This window comes from Dama dama, chromosome 14 (assembly GCF_033118175.1).
Source record: "Dama dama isolate Ldn47 chromosome 14, ASM3311817v1, whole genome shotgun sequence".
In the NCBI taxonomy this organism is placed as follows: domain Eukaryota; kingdom Metazoa; phylum Chordata; class Mammalia; order Artiodactyla; family Cervidae; genus Dama; species Dama dama.
The window spans coordinates 27,322,608-27,343,558 of NC_083694.1; the positions used below are offsets into that span (position 1 = coordinate 27,322,608).

The following is a 20,951-nucleotide window of genomic DNA, read 5'->3' on the forward strand; positions in this document are numbered from 1 at the left end:
AGGCCTCAGGGACCACCCAGAAAGCCTCCGCCTCCTGGGATCCCTGAGCGCCGCCGTGCCCAGGATCTGCTGCCCGGCCAGCTGGGTGCCGAGGAGCGGGCGGGCCCCGTCCCAGAAGCCTGGCTCACCTGACGCCCATCTTGCAGTCCATCACACACGGCGAGTCGAAGTCAGCCAGCAGGTCGTCCATCTGGTTGTAGCGCTCCCCGTCCTTGACCACGTCCCCGTGGTAGGCAGGCACGAAGGGCTTCAGCACATCGCCCATCAGCCTGTCCAGGCAACGCTGCTCCGACTCGCAGTGCTTCTTCAGGATCCTGCCGTTGGCAGCCGCCTTGAAGCTCCCTGCGGAGCGAGGTGGAGGAGACCCTGGGTCTCTGGCCCGGGCCCTCCCCGCCCTGACCTCCCCCTGTGGCACACACACTCCTCCATCACAGGGGATGCTGCAGGGTTGGCTAAGCATAGGGCTCAGGGTGTGCCCAGGTCCCCGCTGGCGGAACGAGCCCTTTAAGGGGACTGGGGGCAAGTCCCAGTCACCCCCACACCCAGACGGCAACTCTGGGCTGGTTCCCCGACTTCCCAGACCCCAGGCTCCTCCTCTGAAGTTGGAAGCAGAGCAGTGCTCACAGCTGGAGGGTGAGCAAGACTAGCAGAGGTTCTGGGCAGGACCTACGCACCCCACTCTATGCAATTTCTACCCCCCACCCCACCATCAACCCTTACCAGCCACGAAGGTGTCTCCACTCTCAGTGGAGAAGCCCTGATAGGATGGGACTTAGTGCCAGGACAGGGAGAAAACCTGGGGACTCCACATTTCTGAGCCACACCCTCAGGCAAATATTGAGGAAGGATGTCCATTGGCCTGCCTTGAGCTAGGCCAACGTGGTTGAGGATATAAAAAAAATGTCAGACCTTGCGCTGCTCTGAAGCCCAAAGGCAGCCGCTGAAAACTCCCCTGATGATGGATGAATCATCATTACAAAGGATGATGCATGACAAAGGGCCACGGCTAGTGGGCTAGACAGCTCTAGATGTCCTCCCTTGTCACTGAGGGCCACCTGGAGACCTCACAGCTAGCCCAGGGCCTGGCCACTGCAACCAGCACTCCACACCGTCTTAATACTCGTGGAGTGACCTGCCCGTCTCTCCCACCAGCTACAAGTCTCTGGGGCAGACACTATATCTGCATTCGCGCTGTTATCCCGAGGAGCACAGTGAGGTGAGCATACAACAGGCACTCAGGGAAGCACTTAGCTTTGTCTCTTTGCCCAGGGTGACAAATGGCAGGCGAGCTAAAAAGATGGATGACTTTGTTTTATTGAGTTAAAATGAAAGCGAGATTGAGAGAAAGAGATTGAAAGAGACAGAGTCTGAAGGGAGAGATGTGTGATCTGTGAAGGGGTGATGCAGACTATGGAGAGGGCGATTGTCATGTGCATTTTCAAGGCAGTGTTAGGGCCCTTCTCTTGGAGAGCATCTCTGTTCGGAACCTTGAACTCCCGGAATATCCAGGGCCACCCCCAACACGTGTTGGTCGCCTCCCCAGAGAGCCAGACGTCCCGGGAGAGCTGCAGCTACCTGCGTGTCCTGCCAGCTGGATCCAGGGGTACTTCTTCTTGAAGGACATGACAAAGGGAGACCAGTGCACCATGTTTTTTATTTTCCTCCATGATTTGCTCTAGAAACAAGCAAACAAAAAACTCTATGTTAGAAGCAGAACTACTACTTTCTGGTGAGGATGAATTCAAAGCCAGGTAAGCTCTGGCCACAGGACGAGAGGTGAGTGCCACACCCCAAAGCAGGCAGCTCTGAGGACCTAACCTCCAACATCTATGTGGCATATATCTAGGGGGCTTTGCCCCCTTGTACAAACGGGATGAGCAAAACGCCCCGAATCAAGGGGACAGGCTCTGACGCACTGTGAGAACAGAGGACAGGGAGGGCAGAGATTCTCCATCCAGGGCTGACCCCATCCCATGCCAGTCTCCTATCAGGGGACAACTAAACCAATACTGCCCTTCTTTGTGCCCCTCTCGGGGCTTCAGTTTCTTCATCTGTCTAGGGAGGGTTTAGTTGCTCCCCAGGCTCTTTGGATCAGTGGACACTCTAGGACTCTGGAAAATGACCTCTCTCATCCCAACAGCAAGGGCTCGTAAGGGGAAGACCAGTGAGGCTGTGGTCGCCCCGCGGCAGCATGCCATCTCACTCCGCACTGGCACAGGCGGCGGCAGCAAAGGCAGCTCTCGCCTGTGAGAAGTATGAGGCGACTTTAAAGGGAATTCCCCGGGACTGCAGTGCCACCAAGGCTCTGGTGCACACCGGGGTGAGCAAGCCCGTGAGACTCCTTCTCCACCGTACTTCTCCTTCTCAGGACGTTTCTTAAATGAAAACTGTGTGTGTGTCTCTGTGTGTGTGTGTGTGTGTGTATAGGAGGGGCTCTTTGGGCAGAAAAGAGAACTAACCTTTATTGAGCACCTTATTTTATTTTCTCAGCAAGCATGGTAATCATTGTCATTTCGATTTGCAGAACCCCAGCCTCAGACAAGTAAGTAACACAGCAGCATTTAAACCCTCACCTATATAGGACTACTTTTTTTTAAAAAATCATTTTTATCCCCATCAATAAACATTTCTCTGTATAAAAATATCTCTAAATGAACTTTAATAAGAATGGGTTGTAGACCTGAAGATCAAGTGTCCCCAGACTCGAGCCCCTGAAGAGGGTGATGAGAAACATTTCAAGTTCCTGAGAAGCGGATCCCTGAACCAGCAAAACCACAGAGAGTAAACCCCCAAGACTCTGTGCTGGGAAGGGGAAGCTGGGAATTCTGCAGAAGAGGGGGTCCTGCCTGGACAGGGTACCCTGGAGAGGCAGCTCCTCCTTCCCCGTCCTATACCGTCTGCCAGCAGCCGCCCAGAGGATGCTGAACGGACTCCCCAAGGTTAAATCAAGGTTAAATTGGTCTTCTTTGTTTTTTTCCTCCATGGTGAGAGTCAGCTACTTCTGTCATCAAGTTTTCAAGTTGAAATCTGTTTAAGGAGAAAAATTCTTCTCTATGTGAACCTGGCAATGTTTGCCCCATCCCAGAAACTATCGCTCTACCGTCAAGACCTACTCTATCCTTAAGTGAGGGCAGTGCTCTGCCATGCCACATGACAGAGGGCTGGGCTCATTGACAAGGATGTTTTTCCTAGATCCTTTTGATGGAGATCACCGAAGAAGGCTAGGGAAATTAAGTGTTTCTTATCTAAGCACCCAGAAGGCTGCTTAAGTACTCAGGGCAGACAATGCATGAGGGCAGCAATGGTAAAATCTAGTTACATGAGACAACCAACCAAGTGATGGCCTGTTTGACCCAGGGGGAAGACATTTAGGTGGGTCCAAAAGAAAAGTGCAAGTGATCACCATCCTCTGGTCACTCTCCTGCAACAAAGCTCAGAGGGGACGAGGGTCCCACAGGTTCAGAGCCAGGTCGGAGGCAGGGGAAGGTAGAGTGTTCTCCATCCAGGGCTGAGCTGACCCCATCCCACACCACTCACTCATAAGGGGTCAACTAAACCCGCACTGACCTTTTTCTTTTTTGGCCTTGAGGGCTTAGTTGCTCCATGGCATGTGGGATCTTAGTTCCCTGACCAGGGATCGAACCTGCATCTCTCATACTGAGAGTTGGGTTCTTAACCACTGGACCACCAGGGAAGTCCCCCCACATTGCCCTTCTTCACAAACCCTCTTGGGGCCTCAGTTTTCTCATCTGTCTAGGGAGAGATGGACAACTGGTCCCCCATGCTCTTTGGTCCTGTGGACACTCTAGTAATTCTCTGAAAAATGACCCCACTCACATCCCAAGATCAAGGGCCCCTCAGAGGAAGACGAGAGGCCCCGATCACCCCACTGCAGCGTGTCATCTCATACTAGATTTGCAGATGTGGTGATAGTAGAGGACCCAGGGAGGACTGTCAGCTGCCAGGGTGGGGCTGGAGGTGGGGTGATGCAAAGACTGAGGTCTGCTGGGAAGGAAGGCTGTGATGGAGGCTGACCCCCAGAGGCGGTCTAGGGGCAGACTCGAGGGGGGCAGAAGACTCCTGCAGGCAGCAGGGCCTGTGGGAACAGAGGCCCAGGATCAAGATTTAGAGCAACTGGGCCACGTGTGCTGGGAACGAGAGCTGGAAGCAGTGGTTGATAAGCATGAGTAGGGGCTGAGATGGTTGGACTCAGGGGACTGTGGTATGGGGGAGACAGGCTGCCCTGGGCCTGAGTCCTGGCTCCATCCAGTCCTCACTGACCTGGGACATGTTCTGGACCCTCCCTGAGGCCCTATTATCTCACCTGTAAAATGGGAATAACACATAGCTTCCTCTGATCCCAGGAGGTAAAGCCATTAGGAGTTCACAGGCACAGAGGTGTTTGTGGAAGAGTCTTAGCGGTCTGAGTTCAAGGAAGAGTGTCCTGGAAGTCACCCCAGGAATAGTCCGTCTGGAGCTAAGTTTACTAAAGAATAAAGGCCATGGAGCTGGGGCTGGGCCAGACCCAATCTGTTGGGAGGCAGCTCTTTGGGGACCCACTGGGACCCACCAGGCAGTGGGCCTGGGACGCAGGAGACAGGAGGGAACTGATGCTGGCTGAGAAAAGCCAGGCTCTGGCCCAGCAGGGGCATCTGAGCTGTGAATCCTCTACGTCCAGGGGTCCAAAAAGGAGAAGGGTGCTCCAGGGCAGGGGTCCTCTGACGGCTTATGGGACCCAAGAGCCTCCCAGCATGACTGAGCTCTGAGTAAATGGGGCGTTTTTCTGGGTAGCTTCCCTTTTCCCACACCTCCTCCACAAGGAAGCAATTCTTCAACGTGAAAATGGGCCCCACGTGGCCAAGGCCAGAGAGCCCGCCCCTTCCAAGGTGGAATATTCCACTGGGCCGGGTGTGCACACCAGGGGATTTCTCAACTGCGCTGGCAGCAGCACGCAGGGGATTTTCCTGTGGTTTTAAATAGCAGCACCCAGGCCGTGCCTAAGGTCGCTGCCAAACATTAAACAGAAAAGCAGATCCCGGTCCAGGCCCAGGAAAGGAGGCTGCAGGGTGATCATGGCGCCCCCCACCCCCAGCCCATAGGAGTGGAGAGAACAGAAAGGTGGGAGGTCGCAGAGAATCGGTTCCCCTACGATGATGCCAGAGAGCCCAGCACCCATCCAGGAACCACCTGCTCCAGGTAGAAGCCATGTCCCAGGCAGCCAGTTCCAGAAGGCAGGCGGGGGGCTAGCAGTCTCCCTCCGAGCCCCTTGCTGGAGGAAGCCACAGTCCTCAGAAGTGGACGCCAGGCCTCTCCCCCAAACCAAGACAGGAGGCCAGCAAGACAGGAGAACAGCCTGACAATCTGGAAGAATTTCATCTCGAGGAGTTGATCACCTTTTCTCTCCGGGGAGAGCCTCAAGAGCATCCGTCGCTGGAATCAGACCACAGCCCCAGGTCTCAAGTTTCTTGAGCCCAGCTTTGTCAGACACACAGGCAGCCCTCACAGGCCTTGAAGGTGGTGTGGCCAAGGGTGCCTGGTCCCTCCTCCAGGGCAGCGCTGGCTGCCTGCTCATCTTGCTGGTCCCGGTCCTCCATCACCTCCCAGTCACCAGGACTATCTGGACACCCTCTGCTGACCCTCCCTGGAACACCCCCAAAGCTCCACCTGCCTGACACGCCCCCTGACCTCTCTGGGCGGCAGGGTCCTCATATGTCAATCTGAGGAGTCCGCTAGCTGACTCAGGCAAGCTCAGCTCTAATGTACTCCTTACTCACAAGCGGATCTGGAACTGGCTTAACTAAACGGATAAGCCCGGATGTTCCTCGCCAGTCTGCTGAGCATGACAGAGCAAAGGGGACGGCTCTCAGAAACTGCCTGCAAGCTGGCATCGTCTGTCACCTCACCAGGAGGGCTCATTTCCCTAGACGTGCAACAGGATGGGCGCCAGCTCCCCCAGCACTGGGCCTGGTGTGCGCACTCCTGACTCATCACTTATGGGCTCTCACTATGTGACAGGAGCTGGGCCGGGCACTTTATGGCCTCATTTCTCATCTTCAAACCACCCCATGGTGGACAGGAGTCTTTCCTCTGGAAGATGAAGAATCTTACTAGTTGAATTGTTTCCCAGTCATTCCATTTTCCTCCCAGCCCACAGGTGCCAGTTCACCCTGGGAACCTCACACCAAGCTAACAACAGCGGTGTCTACCCACAAGCAGGGCCCCTTCCAGCCCAGAGCACGCTGGACAAGGTGACAGGGATAGAAAACTGGGCAGGAAGGACAAGATTTCTACACGGTGGTTCCCCTGGGTAGCCAAGGCACAAGACTGCTCAGGGGGAAGGGTTGTTCAGGATGCTTCTTCAACAGAGGGGCCCAGAGTGTTTGGGAGATGCTCCACGACCGGCCACCAAAACCCCGGACAGGTCTCATTCCGGAGCTGGGCAGCGGCCACTTCCAGCTCAGCCAGCAGGTGACCCGGGGCTCGCCCATGAGTCAGATCAGACCGGCTAATCATTCCTAGACTGTGGCTAGGATTCTGTACTTGGGGTGTTCTTGGGTGGCATTCCAAGGGGAAATTAAGCCCCACAAAGCTGATGGCCTGTCAAGCAGGGTGGCAGGGGAGTGAGGAGGGGGGGGGGGCGCAGAGGTGCACATCTCTCACCTTGATTCTGTGCTGTATGTAAGTCAACTGCAGAATGGAAGTAAGGTTTTTCGTAGGCTTGGACAACCTGGCTCCACAAATCCCTAGATGACTGCCTGCATGCCTGAGCTAAATCAGCACTGGTCTGGGTTTTGCTCTGTTTTCTTACCTGTGTGCAGGGCAGGAAGGCCTTCCGCTGATGTTTGCTACAGCCCTGACCTCGCTCTGTGAGAGGTGGGGTTTTGTTCTCTACTCTGGCTGCACGGGAAAAGGCATGGAACCCTAATGCACTCAGAGAAGTCCAGAAGGATCGGGAAACGGCCAGCTCCAGCGGGCAGACACTGGTCCTTTAAGACTCAAGAGATGTGTGGTGCTCTGACACTGCTCTGGCCAGTTCCCTCCCTTCATACCTGACTTGACAGGAGCTCAAATATTCAGAGAATGTGGAGAGGGATTTGCAGCGGGAGAAAAAAAAACCCAACAACAACAAAACCCCAACCCTCTTCAAGCTTGAGGTGTCAGAAGTCACCCGGAAAGAGTTTCAGAACCTGGCAGACACGCACCAAGCCCTCTCCAGCCACTAGGTGCCTTTGGAAGGCTCGGGGCCTAACACATTCTGTCTCACTTTTCCCTCTGCATCTTTGCCCAAAGATTCCAGGCCTCAGGGCAGATGTGAGTTTACTCCCTATAAGTGACCCCTCCACCCAACACACGGAGCCTCAGAGCACCCGGGGCAGCCTTGGCCAGGAAAGCTGCTCCTCACCCCCACTCTGGCCTGGATTCGCATCACCCGGAGCCCTTGAGAGCCCAGTGCGGAAACGATCCACTGGCCGGTGGGGCTGCTGGGGCCCCAGGGAGGAAGCCTGGGCAGCGTCTCTGATTCTGTGTTTATCTTAACCAGACTCCAAGCTTCCCAGTGATGCTAATGGCTCCTGGGCAAACGCTGCCCTCTGGCTGGTTCCCCCAGCCAGTTATCCGCCTTGTGCTGCATGGAACATTGCCGTAAGACAAATAAAAGGGCTAAACGGGATGACCTCAAAGCCGGGCCATCAAACAGGCAAAAAGGACTGGTGGAGACGAGGAGGAAGATGAAAACGGGAAAGCAGGGACCCAGAGCCAAGGCTAGGGGATGAGGGGGCCTCTGGCCACCCCACCCACAGCTGCTGTCAAGATCAGCTGTATGATACACAGGGTTCAGTGCAAAGTAAAATTCGGGCCCTGGGTCCAGAACTTGTTAAGAATATCAGGATGGGGAGGCAGAGCATGTAGCAAGCGTGGGGCCCCTTTGAAGGCCCTCGGGGACTGCAGCTCTCACTCCTCCCGGGAAGCCGGCCCTGCCTCCTGGAGTGGAAAACACCCCTGCTGTTAGGCGGCAACAGGTGACTTGGGGCTTACAAGGCCTTCCAGCTCCTGACCTGCTCCTCTCTGCCGATGACCACAGACTGCTGGGAGGGGAGGGCTGGAGATTAACGGTGCCTAAGGTTCTCCTTGGGGGGCTCCCAGCAGTACACCCCAAAAATCTCAGAAGGGGAATGATATCCTCAGCTCCCCCTTCATTCACCCTCTGCACATTCCTCAGGGCCTGGCCTTGCTCTCTCCTTCCTCGTGGCCTCTTTCTCGTCCACTGAGGGGGGAGTGGGCCCGGCAGTGGCGTCGGAGCCGAGTTCCAGTCCAGCGCCGGCTACAGGAGGGCGGGCTGCCCAGGGTCAACACCATCTTCTCCTCAGCTCGACCCACATTGCCCTCTGGGGCCTGCTTCCTGTCTTCTTTCGAGCCACCGCCTGCCCCTCCAAACCAAGGCTGTGTCTCTCCACAGAAGTCGGGGTGGGTGGAGGAAAACAGGGTAGCGACCTGGGGGAGCAGATGCCCTTTTGCTAGAGGGCTGCCTCACACGTAGCAGGAGGTTTCCAGGCCTGGTGCCCCTCCCCCACTCACACACGGAGGGTATCTGCAGGTCACTAAACAGCTTCAGGCTTTGCTGGTGGCTCAGATGGTAAATAATCTGCAATGCAGGAGACCTGGATTCCATCCCTGGGTTGGGAAGATCCCCTGGAGAGGGGAATGGCAACCCACTCCAGTTACCTGGAAAATCCCAGACAGAGGAGCCTGGTGGGCTATAGTCATAGGGTCACAAAGAGTCAGACACAACTGAGTCACTAAACATACACATACACAAACACACCTTCTCTCAGGACTGTGAGATTCTGCAGGCAACTCCTGCTCCATAAATCCCTCCCCACCCGCCCTCAACACTTTCAGCCACCAGGGATTTTTCACAAGCATGGGTGCAGAAGCAAAGGATTCCGCTAACACCTAGGCAGGTCAGAGACCCTTTCCCCAGAAGCCGTTCCTCTGAGTGGGGTGTTCCCAAGGTGCCCTGGGCACACCCGCTCCCCACTTTTCCTCTGGGTGAGTGTAACCCTCCAGAGACCCAGGAGCCCCTGCACCTAGCTCCACCAGATACTCAGCCAGTGCTTGCTGAGCTGGTCCCCGGAGAGGGCACCACCATTAGCTAGGCCTGCGGCTGCGAGAGGTCCCCCATGGCTCAGGAGGAGGGTGACCACATCCAACGTCACCCATCAGAAACCTAGTCAAAGTCGCTCGAAGCAAGATGAATTTGCAGGCTGCTGAGCGCTCTGCTCCCCTCCTGATAGCCGCAGCGGAGCCTGGACTGTCTCAGACAAGCAGGCCTCCTGAAGACAGCTCCTCACAACCCCACTTCATCCACGGCAGCTGGCCTTCCTGCAGCTTCCCTTCCCGTTGGCCCTGCTAGGCCTGCCGCTGTTTCCGCCCCGCAGATTCTCTGTACTCCCCTCCTCCACCTTGAGTCTGTCCTAAGTCCTCTCTGCCTCTGAGGCAGGCCACAGCATTGGATTTTGTTTCCAAAAGGCACACGACCTAGGTTTTGGAGCTAGAATGATCCCTTCTCTGCCGCTTCCCAGCTGCAGCTGTGAGCAAGTCTTCAAACCTCCCCTGCCTCAGTGTTCTCATCTGTAAACTGGGCATGATAACCTCCCACTGGCCACCCCACCAGGTTAGAGAGAGAACTGATGAAGCAGTAACACATACACATGGGTGCTCTGTATATTGTCATCGAACAGGTGAACCTTAGATATTCACTTTGTTTGTACTTCTGTGTACAAGCTTTTTTCTTTCTTTCCTTTTTTAAAAAAAAAATGAATGGTTTTCTCCTCCGAGGCATAAGAGACTGGAAGAAAATCCACTGGGCACTTCTAGAGAGTCAATCATTGCCAGTGGCAAAAAGACGAGCTAACTGCGTGATTAATTGCTTACAATGCTTCCCTTTGGCTGTTCGAGGTAGCTGGGAACCCGCAGGGCGGCTCCCGGGGCCTCTGAGCTCCATGACTCAGGGGGGGCAGAGGCGGCCAGCGCCCAGGTGTCTTGACACCAGTTTCTGGTTCAGAAAGTCAGTAACATTGCTAAAAAGAGAAAGAAGAGCTTCCCAAAGAACCCCACTTCACACATGTGTAACTCTGCCAGGCTCCAGTGGAGAAAATAATAAACAGTGAGACTGCTGAATGGATTTCATTTTATACTGGGGTTTACACACTCTGTTTAACCCCTTTCCCAACTGAGTTGTACCCTCAATAGTCTACTCTTTCCTCCAGCACTTCCCTTTCCAGTTAAGTAGATCACTTGGCTAATTTTTATTTTCAGACAATTATAAAGAGTATCCTTTTTTTTCTCCTGAGTGAAAGAGATGAAGGGAAATCTCTAAAATATCAGAAAAGGGAAATTATCTCTGTACCCCATGACTCTCCAAAGCAATACTGCTAGAATCCTTTGCCTTGCTGCACACGTGTGCATGCAAGTATGCCTGTGCATATGTGTGTTGGTCAGTGAGGATAACCTGGCTTGTCCGGGAAAAGAGGCAGAGAAATCACCTATTAAATGCCTAAGATGTCATTAGGTACCATGCTCATATTTCATGTAATCCTCACTCACTACTTGCATCTAGTTATCTCCATTCTGCAAATGGTGCAACATGTTAAGAGAGGTTAAGTAACTTGCCCAAGGTCACACAGCTTCCCGGTGTGCTCTAAGGATCTTGCTTTGTTTCAGCCAACAGGATAACTGGGCCCCCATCGTCTCTCCTCCAGTTAAAAAACAGTCTCGGATAAACAGCAAGTGCTTTGTCAGAAGAGTGACCTTTCAGATGGAGCAGGTCTGAATAAAGACCTGCCTTGCCCTCCTTTCCAAGCTGTTCCCAGCACAGCCTCCCTGACACACACTGAGGGAAGGCACAGTGACAAAGCGCTGAAAGTGGGTGAAGACGCCCCTGCCCCGGGAGGTTCGTTCTGTGTCAGGGCCTTTGTTCTGCTCTTGCAGAAGTCTGAGTGAAAGGCATTGAGTTGTCCATGTTTGGAAAAAATGCTTTTTTCTTCTTTCTTCTTTTGGTCTTTCTAAAAAAGCAGCTTGGGTTTCCCTAGTGATCATTCTTTCCTCCGCTGGGGAAAAGCCTGTGCTTCTCCCAGGCGGCAGAGCTGAGGCCAGCCAACTTTGTTCATTGTACTCGCCTGGCAGAGCCTGCCTGTGACGGCAGCTGGGTGCAGGCCCAGGCAGGTAGGGGCCCCTGGCTCAATAGCTCCGTCCTGAAGCCCTGGTTAGAAACCTGACTGGGGCCAAAAGCAAAACCCGCCCCTGCGCCAAAGGGAGCTGGGAGCCTGGAGGGGAGGAGGGAAGGCCTTTCAAAACCTAGACACCAAGGATCGGAAAAATGAAGCCCAAGAACTTGGCAGGGCAGGTAGCTCCCGCCAAAAATAAGGATCTGCATTTGAAGACTCACCGTCTTCCTCCTTTAACAAACAAGACAACTCCCCTAAAAGCCAAGTGCAAAAACACTTTTTGAGAAAGATCGGAGTAGTGTTGAGTTTAAGCTGTACGCCCTCCTCCTGCCCCTACAAGCTGGGTGGTTCAGAACACCTTTCACAGGGTCTATGCCTGGCACGCTGTTTCCTCACCTGTCCCGCAAAAAGCCCACGGCAGAGGGCGAGAATCACGCTGAGGGGTGGGGTGGGTGGAGGACCTCCCCCAGAACCAACGGCTGCTCTAGGGCGGAGGACGAGAACAGCCGGCCCTCGCCAGCCCCAGCAGGCCCGGACCCCTCAGCTCCGGCGAGCCCGAGAGGCAGGCTCTGGCTCCGTGTTCTCAGGGGGAGTGCTCTGTCCTCTCCACTCCTGGTCGGATTCGAGGGCTGCTCTGCTCCGGGTCTGGAGGGCAGGACCTGCTCAGGACCCAGAGCTCCTGACAGGAGTGTGCAGCTCAGCCTGGCCCTCCCTGAGGGAGGTCCACCTCCGTCGGTCAACTCCTAGCAGCACGTTCTGGCCAAAGCCAGGAAAACCCTGAGCAGTGGCCCAGCTGTTCTCTCCTGAGCAACGGCCTCTGTCTTGTTGCAACCGGAAGCCCAGATCTGGGGACGAGGGTAGCACCTGGTCTGGCACACAGGGGTCCTCCCTCACAGCCACTCTCCCTCCTCGAGCATCACCCAGAGTCCCTGCCCGAGGAGGCTGCCCAGGCCCAGCTGGCCACGGCAAGTCCCACCGAGCGCTCCCTGAACACCTGCAGGCAGGATCCAGGCCCCACAGGCACACGCGGCCGCCCCAGACACCTGAGCGCCCTCCTTGCCCACACTCACGCTCTTCGCCGCCCTCTCTGATTCCCCAGGGCCATCTTCTCGTCCCACGACCGCTCCACCCCCAGGTCCTCGCTCATGCAGGTGCTCCGCCTGCAAAGCCCTCTGCCCTCCTTTCCTTGATCCACATTTGACCTCTGGCTCCAGCCGACAGTGCTAGAATCTGTGAGCCGGCTTTATCTTCTCCATAAAGCTTCTCAGACCAGCCACATACTATTCCAGGAAGCCTTTCCCTAGCAGGATAGGTTTTGAGAGCTTCGGGATTCTTGTGGGCTGTACAGAGGGTATCAGAGGGTACGCTTCTGGAGAACCGGGAGTGTGTCCTCACACTGCTAGACAGCCCCCAGGCTAGACAGAGTGGAGTACAATACAACCAACCATGTGACTGATGAGAAAAGCTTACAGACCCAGCCACACGGCAAGGGCTGAGGCTCTGCTACATCCTACCTCCTAGAAACTACATGCATGCATGCTAAGTCACTTCAGTCATGTCCGATTCTTTGCAACCCTATGGACTGTAGCCCGCCAGGCTCCTCTGTCCATGGGATACTCCCAGCAAGAATACTGGAGTGGGTTGCTGTGCCCTCCTCCATGGGATCTTCCCGACCCAGGGATCGAATTTGCGTCTCCTGTGTCTCCTGCACTGCAGGCAGATTCTTTACCACTGGGGTAAGTGGTAAACGACTTAACGACTGGGGAAGTCCCATAGGAGCTGAAACAGACCTAAACCAGCTCCTACCTCTCTACACTCATGTGCTTGAGCTTGGATCTTCCCAGAGACATCTCCAGGGGGCATACTTGTGGGGATTTCCTGTCCAATCTGCCTGGGGTTCACCACACACTGCTGGGCTCCAGAACGGCAGACCCAGCCCCAGGGGCCTTTTCACATGCACTCCTGAGGGTCTGCAGGCTGTTCTTTCACTCTGGTTCGTGAAGAACTTCTACCAATAATTCTTCCAGATCCATCGTCTTCCCCTCTTCCTAACTTTACAGGAGCTGGCAATCAAGGGGCTCACAATCCTGCCAAACCAGCTTTTGTTTTTTTTTGTTATCCAGGAATGGAGGTATCCTTCACCCAAAATGGAAATGCTCCGAACACTCCCTACCAGGCAGCCCCGGCAAATGCTCTATCTCTGATAGAGAAGGTCACGGGCTTGGCTCCTCCTTCCTCCTCCCTCCTGGACTTCATCCTCTTAAGAACTAAAAATAATGGAGCGCTAGAGGAAAGAGGCTAGACGGGGGAAGCAGCTGAAAGCATAGGAAATGCTTTGGTGCACAAGGGCCTAGCCCACCTCTCCCACCAGGAGCCTGCTGGGGCCGCAGGAGCAGAGGCTGGGGGGGAGCCAACAATTGCAGGAAACAGGGAGTGGTCAGGGGGCAGGGGAAGAGCCCTGGGGGTGGGGGTAGCAGCTTCTAGCAGCTGACTTCCTAATGGACAAAGCTCACAGGACAGAAAGGTTCAGCCTTTCCTCTGGGAAAGGGCACCCGGGGCCCTGCCCAGCTGGTGGGGGCCGCCCCTCAACACACACCAGGTCCCTTCCCTCCCGTCGCCTCGTCCACCCCTCCCCAGAGATTTTTATTTTTACTTTGGTTAAAATGCAAAAAACAAGTTGCAGAGGGTGGAAATTTACTGAGGTCTTTACTGGTCAACAGACAATTGGCACTGAAGGCTGAGCACCCCCAGTGACCCTCCCAGAGCCACTTCCTCACAGGGACCAGTTAGGACAACCGCAAGCTCCAACACACCTCCTTCAGCCCAGTCCCTCCTTCTCAGCTTCTGGGATGTAAGGTTGGGCAGGCAGTGGGGTGGAGCCAAGAGCACACATAAATACGTGGTATGTCTCCAGTGTTTAGGCTTCCCAGGTGGCTCAGTGGTAAAAGAATCCTCCTGCCAATGCGGGAGACACAGGAGATGCTAGTTCGATCCCTGGGTGGAGAAGATCCCCTGGAGGGGGAAATGGCAACCCACTCTAGTCCTCTTCCCCAGAAAATCCCGTGGACAGAGGAGGCTGGTGGGCTACAGTCCATGGGGTCGCAAAGGGTCGGATATGACTGAGCATGCATGCATGAGTGTTTACTACAGCTAGACACACTGCTAAGTGCTTCGTAAGTATTGTGTATACATAATACGTGTATCTCAACCTGTCACCTAGGTCATTTCATTAGCCCATTTTACAGTTGGGGAAACTGAGAAACAGAGATTAAGCAACTTGCCCAAGACTGCAACTGGCCCAATTACAAATGGTAATTGGCAAAGCTAAAATTTGAAACGCAGGCAGTCTGGCTTCAGGGTCCAAGCTGTCCACCCCTCTGCTAGGCTGCCTCATTGGTCATCTGTAACATGTACCATTATGGCCAGATAAACCCAGGTTTAGATCCTGTTATTCCTGGCTGGGGGTATTAGGCCAGTTATCAAACCTCTCTGAGTTTCAGTTGCCTCCTCATTTGTAAAATGGGAATACCACCTACCGGCAGGGTTATTTTCAGGATTAAAGTCTCTCTACGCGGTGCCTGCGACAGAAGAAGTCCTCGGCAGAGGTAAGTACTGCAGACCTCTCGTGTGTCCAGTCTGGTCTGTAAGCCTCCTGAGGACAGGAGCCCGTCCATGGGATGAAGCACACGGAAGGGGGTTCTGCACTGGCTCAGCAGGGTCTGATCACCTCCTTCTCTACCCCAGCCCTGGCCTTCGGAAGCCACCTTTCCAAGAGGAAAGTGCAGAGGGTGAAGGCCACAGACATCAGGCAGTGGGTCCCCAGGAACAGGTCGACTCTTTCCTTAAGCAGAGACTTCCTGGAAGTCCAGAACTCCCAGGAGCCCTTCTAGGACAGGTATGAGAGGCAGCCTTGCCCAGCAACCACCAGCAGTTCCTCTATTTACTGCTGACCCTCCCCTCCCACCACCCCAGTCTTCCCCCAGGGACCCAAGGTGTGAAAGAAGTCACTCTGCCTGTTCCCAGGCAACAGGCCCCAGGCAGCTCTGACAGGTGGCCCATGTGGAAACAAGACTTCTTCACCCCATGCTTTGTTGTTCCGTTGCTAAGTCGTGTTTGACTCTTTGCAACCCATGGACTAAAGCACACCAGGCTCCCCTATTCTTCACTATCTCCCAGAGTTTGCTCAGATTCATGTCCATTGAGTCAATGATGCCATCTAACCATCTCATCCTCGGTTGCCCCCTTCTCCTTTCTGCGTGCTACGTCACTGCAGTCATGTCCGACTCTGTGTGACCCTGTGGACTGTAGCCTAGCAGGCTCCTCTGTCCATGGGATCTCTCCAGGCAAAAACACTGAAGTGGATTGCCATGCCCTCCTCCAGGGGATCTTCCCAATCCAGGGATCGAACCTGAGTCTCTTAGGTCTTCTGCATTAGCAGGCGGGTTCTTTACCACTAGCGCCACCTGGGAAGCCCCTTCTCCTTTCTAGAAGATGACATTTAAAAGGCCAGGAATCTGAAAGGAAGTTTTCTGCAAAATGTGGAAGAATGGAGAATGTCCTCTTCTCTCCCTCCAGAACTCACAAGCACAACAGCACTGCTTATGGAAACAAGCTTCTCCTGCGTCAGCAGCTCAGATTTTCCCTGTATTTTCTCAAAGATGCTCTGAGACTGAAATCTTCTGGTTATAAACTTAAGAACCCGAGGATCCTACTGTGTACACAGTATTAATAGAAGAGACAAGAACTCCTTCCTCCTCGGCTTGATAAAAGTTTTCTTCTCTAGGGAAGAACATTCACAAATTAAAAACTACCGTTTACATAGTTTCTGAGACCCTAGAAAGCACTTGTAAGGGTGTTGGTAAAAAAGAGGATACTCTGGACTGACTCCAAAGTCAGATTTTGGGGGAACTCCCACCGAAGGCATTTCTAACAAGGAAACTTTTCAGGAAGAGCATGAATGCCACATGAGAACAAATCATGTGCAGTATCAAATATTTAGTTATATTTAGAAAATATTTCCAAGCAAGACACACGGGTGCAATTCATGTTTCTGACAGATGACACTGATTTGCCTGTGGCTGAACGGCGCTCAGCAAATAGGAAGGCGGGCTTGCAGAGGCTCGGAACTCAACTGCGGCGGCCCTGCCCACCAGAGCTGAGGCAGAGCTCTGAGTCACCCAGCCTGCCTCTCCCGACCAGGGCTGTTCTGGGTAGAGGCCTGTCTCAGTGAGGCAGTCATGCATTTGTTCACGTGCAGACTGCTGGAGGCACAGGAAATGGGTTGCCAGAAAGACACACCAGTGAACCCCCAAGTATGAGCAAGACTTGTCAGCTATCAGAGGTGCAGCTGTCCCCCGGGTCATCCTGACGTCTGTCGGTATGTGTGATTTTCATAAACAGATTGACTCATCGCCCGTCCCCATGCCTCTCTGTCAACTGGGGCCCTGAGTGCTTACTTGGCATTTTACTGCACAGCAGGGGCCTCCCAGGGCACCTCTCATTCCCTGAGCAGCCCCCAGGGGCCAAGGGGTTCAGCCAGGCTTGGATCCCAATCAGGGGACAGACCTGGAGCTCCTGTCCCAACTCCCATCCCTGGCAGCCCACATGCCCAACTGCAGGGGGGTCTCCCACACACCCCACGACCATTTCCTTCACTTTTCTGCTTTAGGCTACAATGCATTAAAATGTTTATCTCACACTGAAGTATTTTCAGCAGCTCTTGGGATAATTAAATTACTCAGGGAACGGATCCTAACACCGCCTTGGGGATCTCCCGTGTTAAGACACGGGCAGTTGGTGATGGACAGGGAAACCAGGTGTGCTGGAGTCCATGGGGTCCCAAAGGGTCGGACACAACTGAGTGACTGAACTGAACTGAAAGCCAACTTCTGCCACAGTCTCTCCCAGCTTCTCCCTCAGATGTATAGAGGAGCTAACCCACAACCCAGCATCAGCACCTGCATATGGACGGTGAAGGGTTTTCTACATAAGGGACACCCCACCCTCTGCCTCAAAGCCTGACCTACAAAACTCCCCCCTCTTGCCCACATGGCTTACAGAATGCTTCTGATTCCCTTAGACGTGTTTCCAGCCCCTTCCAACTAAGTCGGGGGAAGTGAAACGTTATTGAGAGATGCAAGTGGGTTGTCTGGAAAACGTATTCTCAGATGGCAGAAGCTGAGGAACAGGCTTAATGACCGAGGGTCCTTCCAGCCAGCGGGCCTGAGCCAAAGCAATCAGAGAGACCCTTGGAAGACTGGCTGCTCCAGACAGACTGGGCTTAGGTCTCGCCAAGTTCCAAGCCTCTGGGCACAGGGAAAAGGCAGGAGTTGAGAAAGCGCTTTGTCTGCCAATCCACGCCAAGTGCAAACCTCCTTTGCACCGTCCACCTGTCATGTGCCGGGAGCCCAGCAGCTGAGCTGGGTGCCTGGACTAGGCGTGAGAGCTTCCCTCCAGGGTAAACACAGTCGCAGGGACTCCATCCGAGAGGGGGGCACGCCGGAGTTTAACGGTTACCCCGGCCCTGTCACAGGCTCTGCCTCCACCCCAGGTCCCTGGGGACAGCCCACATTTGGGAACTGTAACATAACTTCTAGGGAACAGAACCAGCTGGCTCATCTATCCCCCTCGACTTTCGATGCTATTATTAGGGCACATCTGTCTCCGAGTGAGGTCACCAAGGAAAAACCCAAATGGAGAAAATATTTTCAAGCCGCCGTCATTTCAATCTTTGGAAAAGGAAGCGAGGCAATAAACTGCCAGAGAACCCCAGAATTCATGGTGACCCAAGAGGAAAATGGAAAGTATTTGCCCTGGGAATGCAAGCGGATGAGCTATTTACAGGGTGCTTGGCCAGCAGGGCGCGGATGGACCGGCAGCTCCTGGGACGGTTTCCTCTTCCCCAACTTCCCAAACCCTTGGCTGGGGAAGTCAGGCGGCGGAGTTCCCCCTCAGCCCCAAATCAGACCCAGAGGAAAGCCACTGGAGGAAAGCAGCTGGAGGACGCAGGACCGAGCTTCCAGCCAGTGGCCAGCAGACTCGCTTTCTTTGCCAACAATTTGTTTTGTTCGAAACTAGCTGCCAACATTTAAAAATCAGGACATTTCACACAAACATCCAGATTTCCAGCTTTCTTTGAAATACTGTGCTTCACACCGCGCCCCCACCCTCCGCCCCAATTTGGGGTGATGACCATCTGTGGGCAGGAGCTAAACTTTACACCTTGAGATGGGCCTTCTGTCACCCGTCACTGGGTGTTCACCTGCGTTACCTGCCTGGCCTCCGACAGCATTCAAGCTGAGTTTCTGGATGACAGACAAAGGGGATCAGGCTCCAAAGAGCCTTAGGACCTTAACTAGTTGTAAGAGAACTACTCACTGCCATGTAACATGGTCAAGTCACCTACTCCCCTGAGTGTCTATTTCTCCTTCTGCAGACAGTGCAGAGCACCACCCTGCCTCTCAGACTGTAGGGAGGATGATGTGGGCGACTGAGGGGAATGCTTTGAACACCTGCCCATCCCACAGGCAAGGTGAGACATGGCCATTTACGTCTAAAGGATAAAATAAAACACTCAAAGAAAGGTGCCCTCTCTGATTAGATTAGTAGCCGGGGAGAGGGAGGCAAGAGGTGGCTCAGTGGTTACTTAGGGAAGCTGAAGGAGAACCCAAGACTTCTGAGCCACACAACCAGGCCCAGCCTCCTCACCAGAGAGGTGCGACATCACTGGGTCATGGCTGAAAAGAACAGGCTCTGATGGGCTTCAAATCAGAGCAGAATTTAGAACTAGGGGTGACCAGCACTTGGGATTGCCAGCTATGGCCCAGCCTCGGGGAGGAGACGTTCACCATGGCATCACCACAGTGGGTCAGGAGGAAGCTTAATGTCTTAGCCACAAAACTTAACACTCAAAATGCTAGGGGAATCCAAAAAAGTGGGGATATATGTATAGCTGATTCACTTTGCTGTACAGTAGAAAGTAACACAACTTTGTAAAGCTTTTGAACTGTGGTGTTGGAGAAGACTCTTGAGAGTCCCTTGGACTGCAAGGAAATCCAACCAGTCCATCCTAAAGGAAATCAGTCCTAAATATTCACTGGAAGGGCTGATGCTGAAGCTGAAACTTCAATACTTTGGCCACCTGATGTGAAGAACTGACTCACTGGAAAAGGCCCTGATGCTGGGAAAGATTGAAGGTGGGAGGAGAAGGGGACAACAGAGGATGAGATGGTTGGATGGCATCACTGACTCGATGGACATGAGTCTGAGTAAGCTCTAGGAGTTGGTGATGGACAGGGAAGCCTGGAATGCTGCAGTCCGTGGGGTCACAAAGAGTCAGACACAACTGAGCGACTGAACTGAAATGAAAGCAACTATATTCTGATTAAGTATGGGCGTCCCTGGTGGCTCAGACGGTAAATCTGCAATGCAGGAGATCTAGGTTCAGGAACTAATGCACACATAGATACTCCAATTAAATTTTTAAAAAAAGAATGCTAGGAGAAACCAGAGGGTCCCATGGACTCTGAGTATTTCACAAGGCAGTGCCAGCTGAACTTTTAGGTGTAGACCCACACCAGAGCCAAAGGTCCTGCCCAACCTCTCTCTCTTCCCCTAAACCTGGTGAAAATGAGAATAAAATGATAAACTGGATGGTAGAGGGCCAGCAACCAAGGGGCTTCTCCTGGACAAGCAGAGGTGTGAGTGATAAATGCCTTGGTCTCATGTCCACCCTGCAGTCCTCCCGAAGGCGATGCATAAAGCACAGGCTATCTGCAGGGAAGGCTGGTGAGAGACCAGCTATGAAACGAGAAGAACAGGGACCACCGGGTGGGATCCTGTGGCCAGAGCGCCTATGGCTGGGGGCTGGGGATGTGAGGTGACCAAGCCACCCAATCAGGGTGCCTCCCCCAAAGCCAGAGACTCTCAGAAGCCAGAGCCCAATTGCTCACTGCTTCCAAGACAACCAGCTCCTTCAGAGAGCATCAAGAAGACAGGAGTCCCACTGTTTGCCCACATACCTAACTGGTTTCCTGGTGGCTGGGGACTTAAGGGGCTTTGGGCAGAGTCCTGTCCTGACACCCGTTCAGCAGGCCTGCCAGGAGCTAATGAGGATCACAAACTATGTGGGAGACCTGGGGATCTCCCCTCAGGGGAGCTAAGGAGACTCTGGCCTGATGTTTTCAGGACATTCAGCAGATGGTCCAAGGCCCCCGATTTTATCTCCCTTACAGCTCTCCCATCCTTATCTGCACCACCCTGTGCTTCTCCCATCTTACCTGGATTAGACAGCCTTCCCTTTCTCCAGGTGTGCCTTCCTCCAATTCCCCCTCTGCATCTCTTTCTACAATGTAAAGCTCATCTCGCCAATTTCAGCAGACCCCTGCCTGCTTTAAACCCCCAACAGCTTCCCCAAAGTCTTCAGAACAGAGACCAAACTCCTTCAGAGGGGCTCTTGAGAGCTCTGGCCCGGCCACGCCCCTTCACCCCCTGTGCTGAAGAAGAAAATCTGACCTTTCCACCAAGACACATCATGTGGCTTCACGCTTCTGAGTCTTTCATGCTGTTCCCTCTGGCTGGAGAGCCACCCTCCTAACTTGCCCAGAGAGCTGGTCTCTATTCTCTCAAACCCTGCTCACTTATCACCTCCTCTCTGCCCTTCCCCAGACCCCACGTCCCCTTGCCCAACACATGAAGAAGCTCATTGCTTCCTTCCCTGGAGAACTG

General features: G+C 53.9%; 1 protein-coding gene across 1 annotated transcript in view; it reads right to left on the reverse strand.

Annotated features, from left to right (window-relative positions):
• Positions 1-20,951, reverse strand: part of ITPKB (inositol-trisphosphate 3-kinase B) — a 104,149-nt gene that overhangs the window by 12,569 nt on the left and 70,629 nt on the right. Inside the window, exons 3-4 of the mRNA XM_061160170.1 lie at positions 1,576-1,675; positions 129-342 (exon numbers count right to left, since the gene is read on the reverse strand). Of these exons, the coding sequence (XP_061016153.1) occupies positions 129-342; positions 1,576-1,675 (314 nt within the window). The remainder of the gene's footprint in view (positions 1-128; positions 343-1,575; positions 1,676-20,951) is intronic.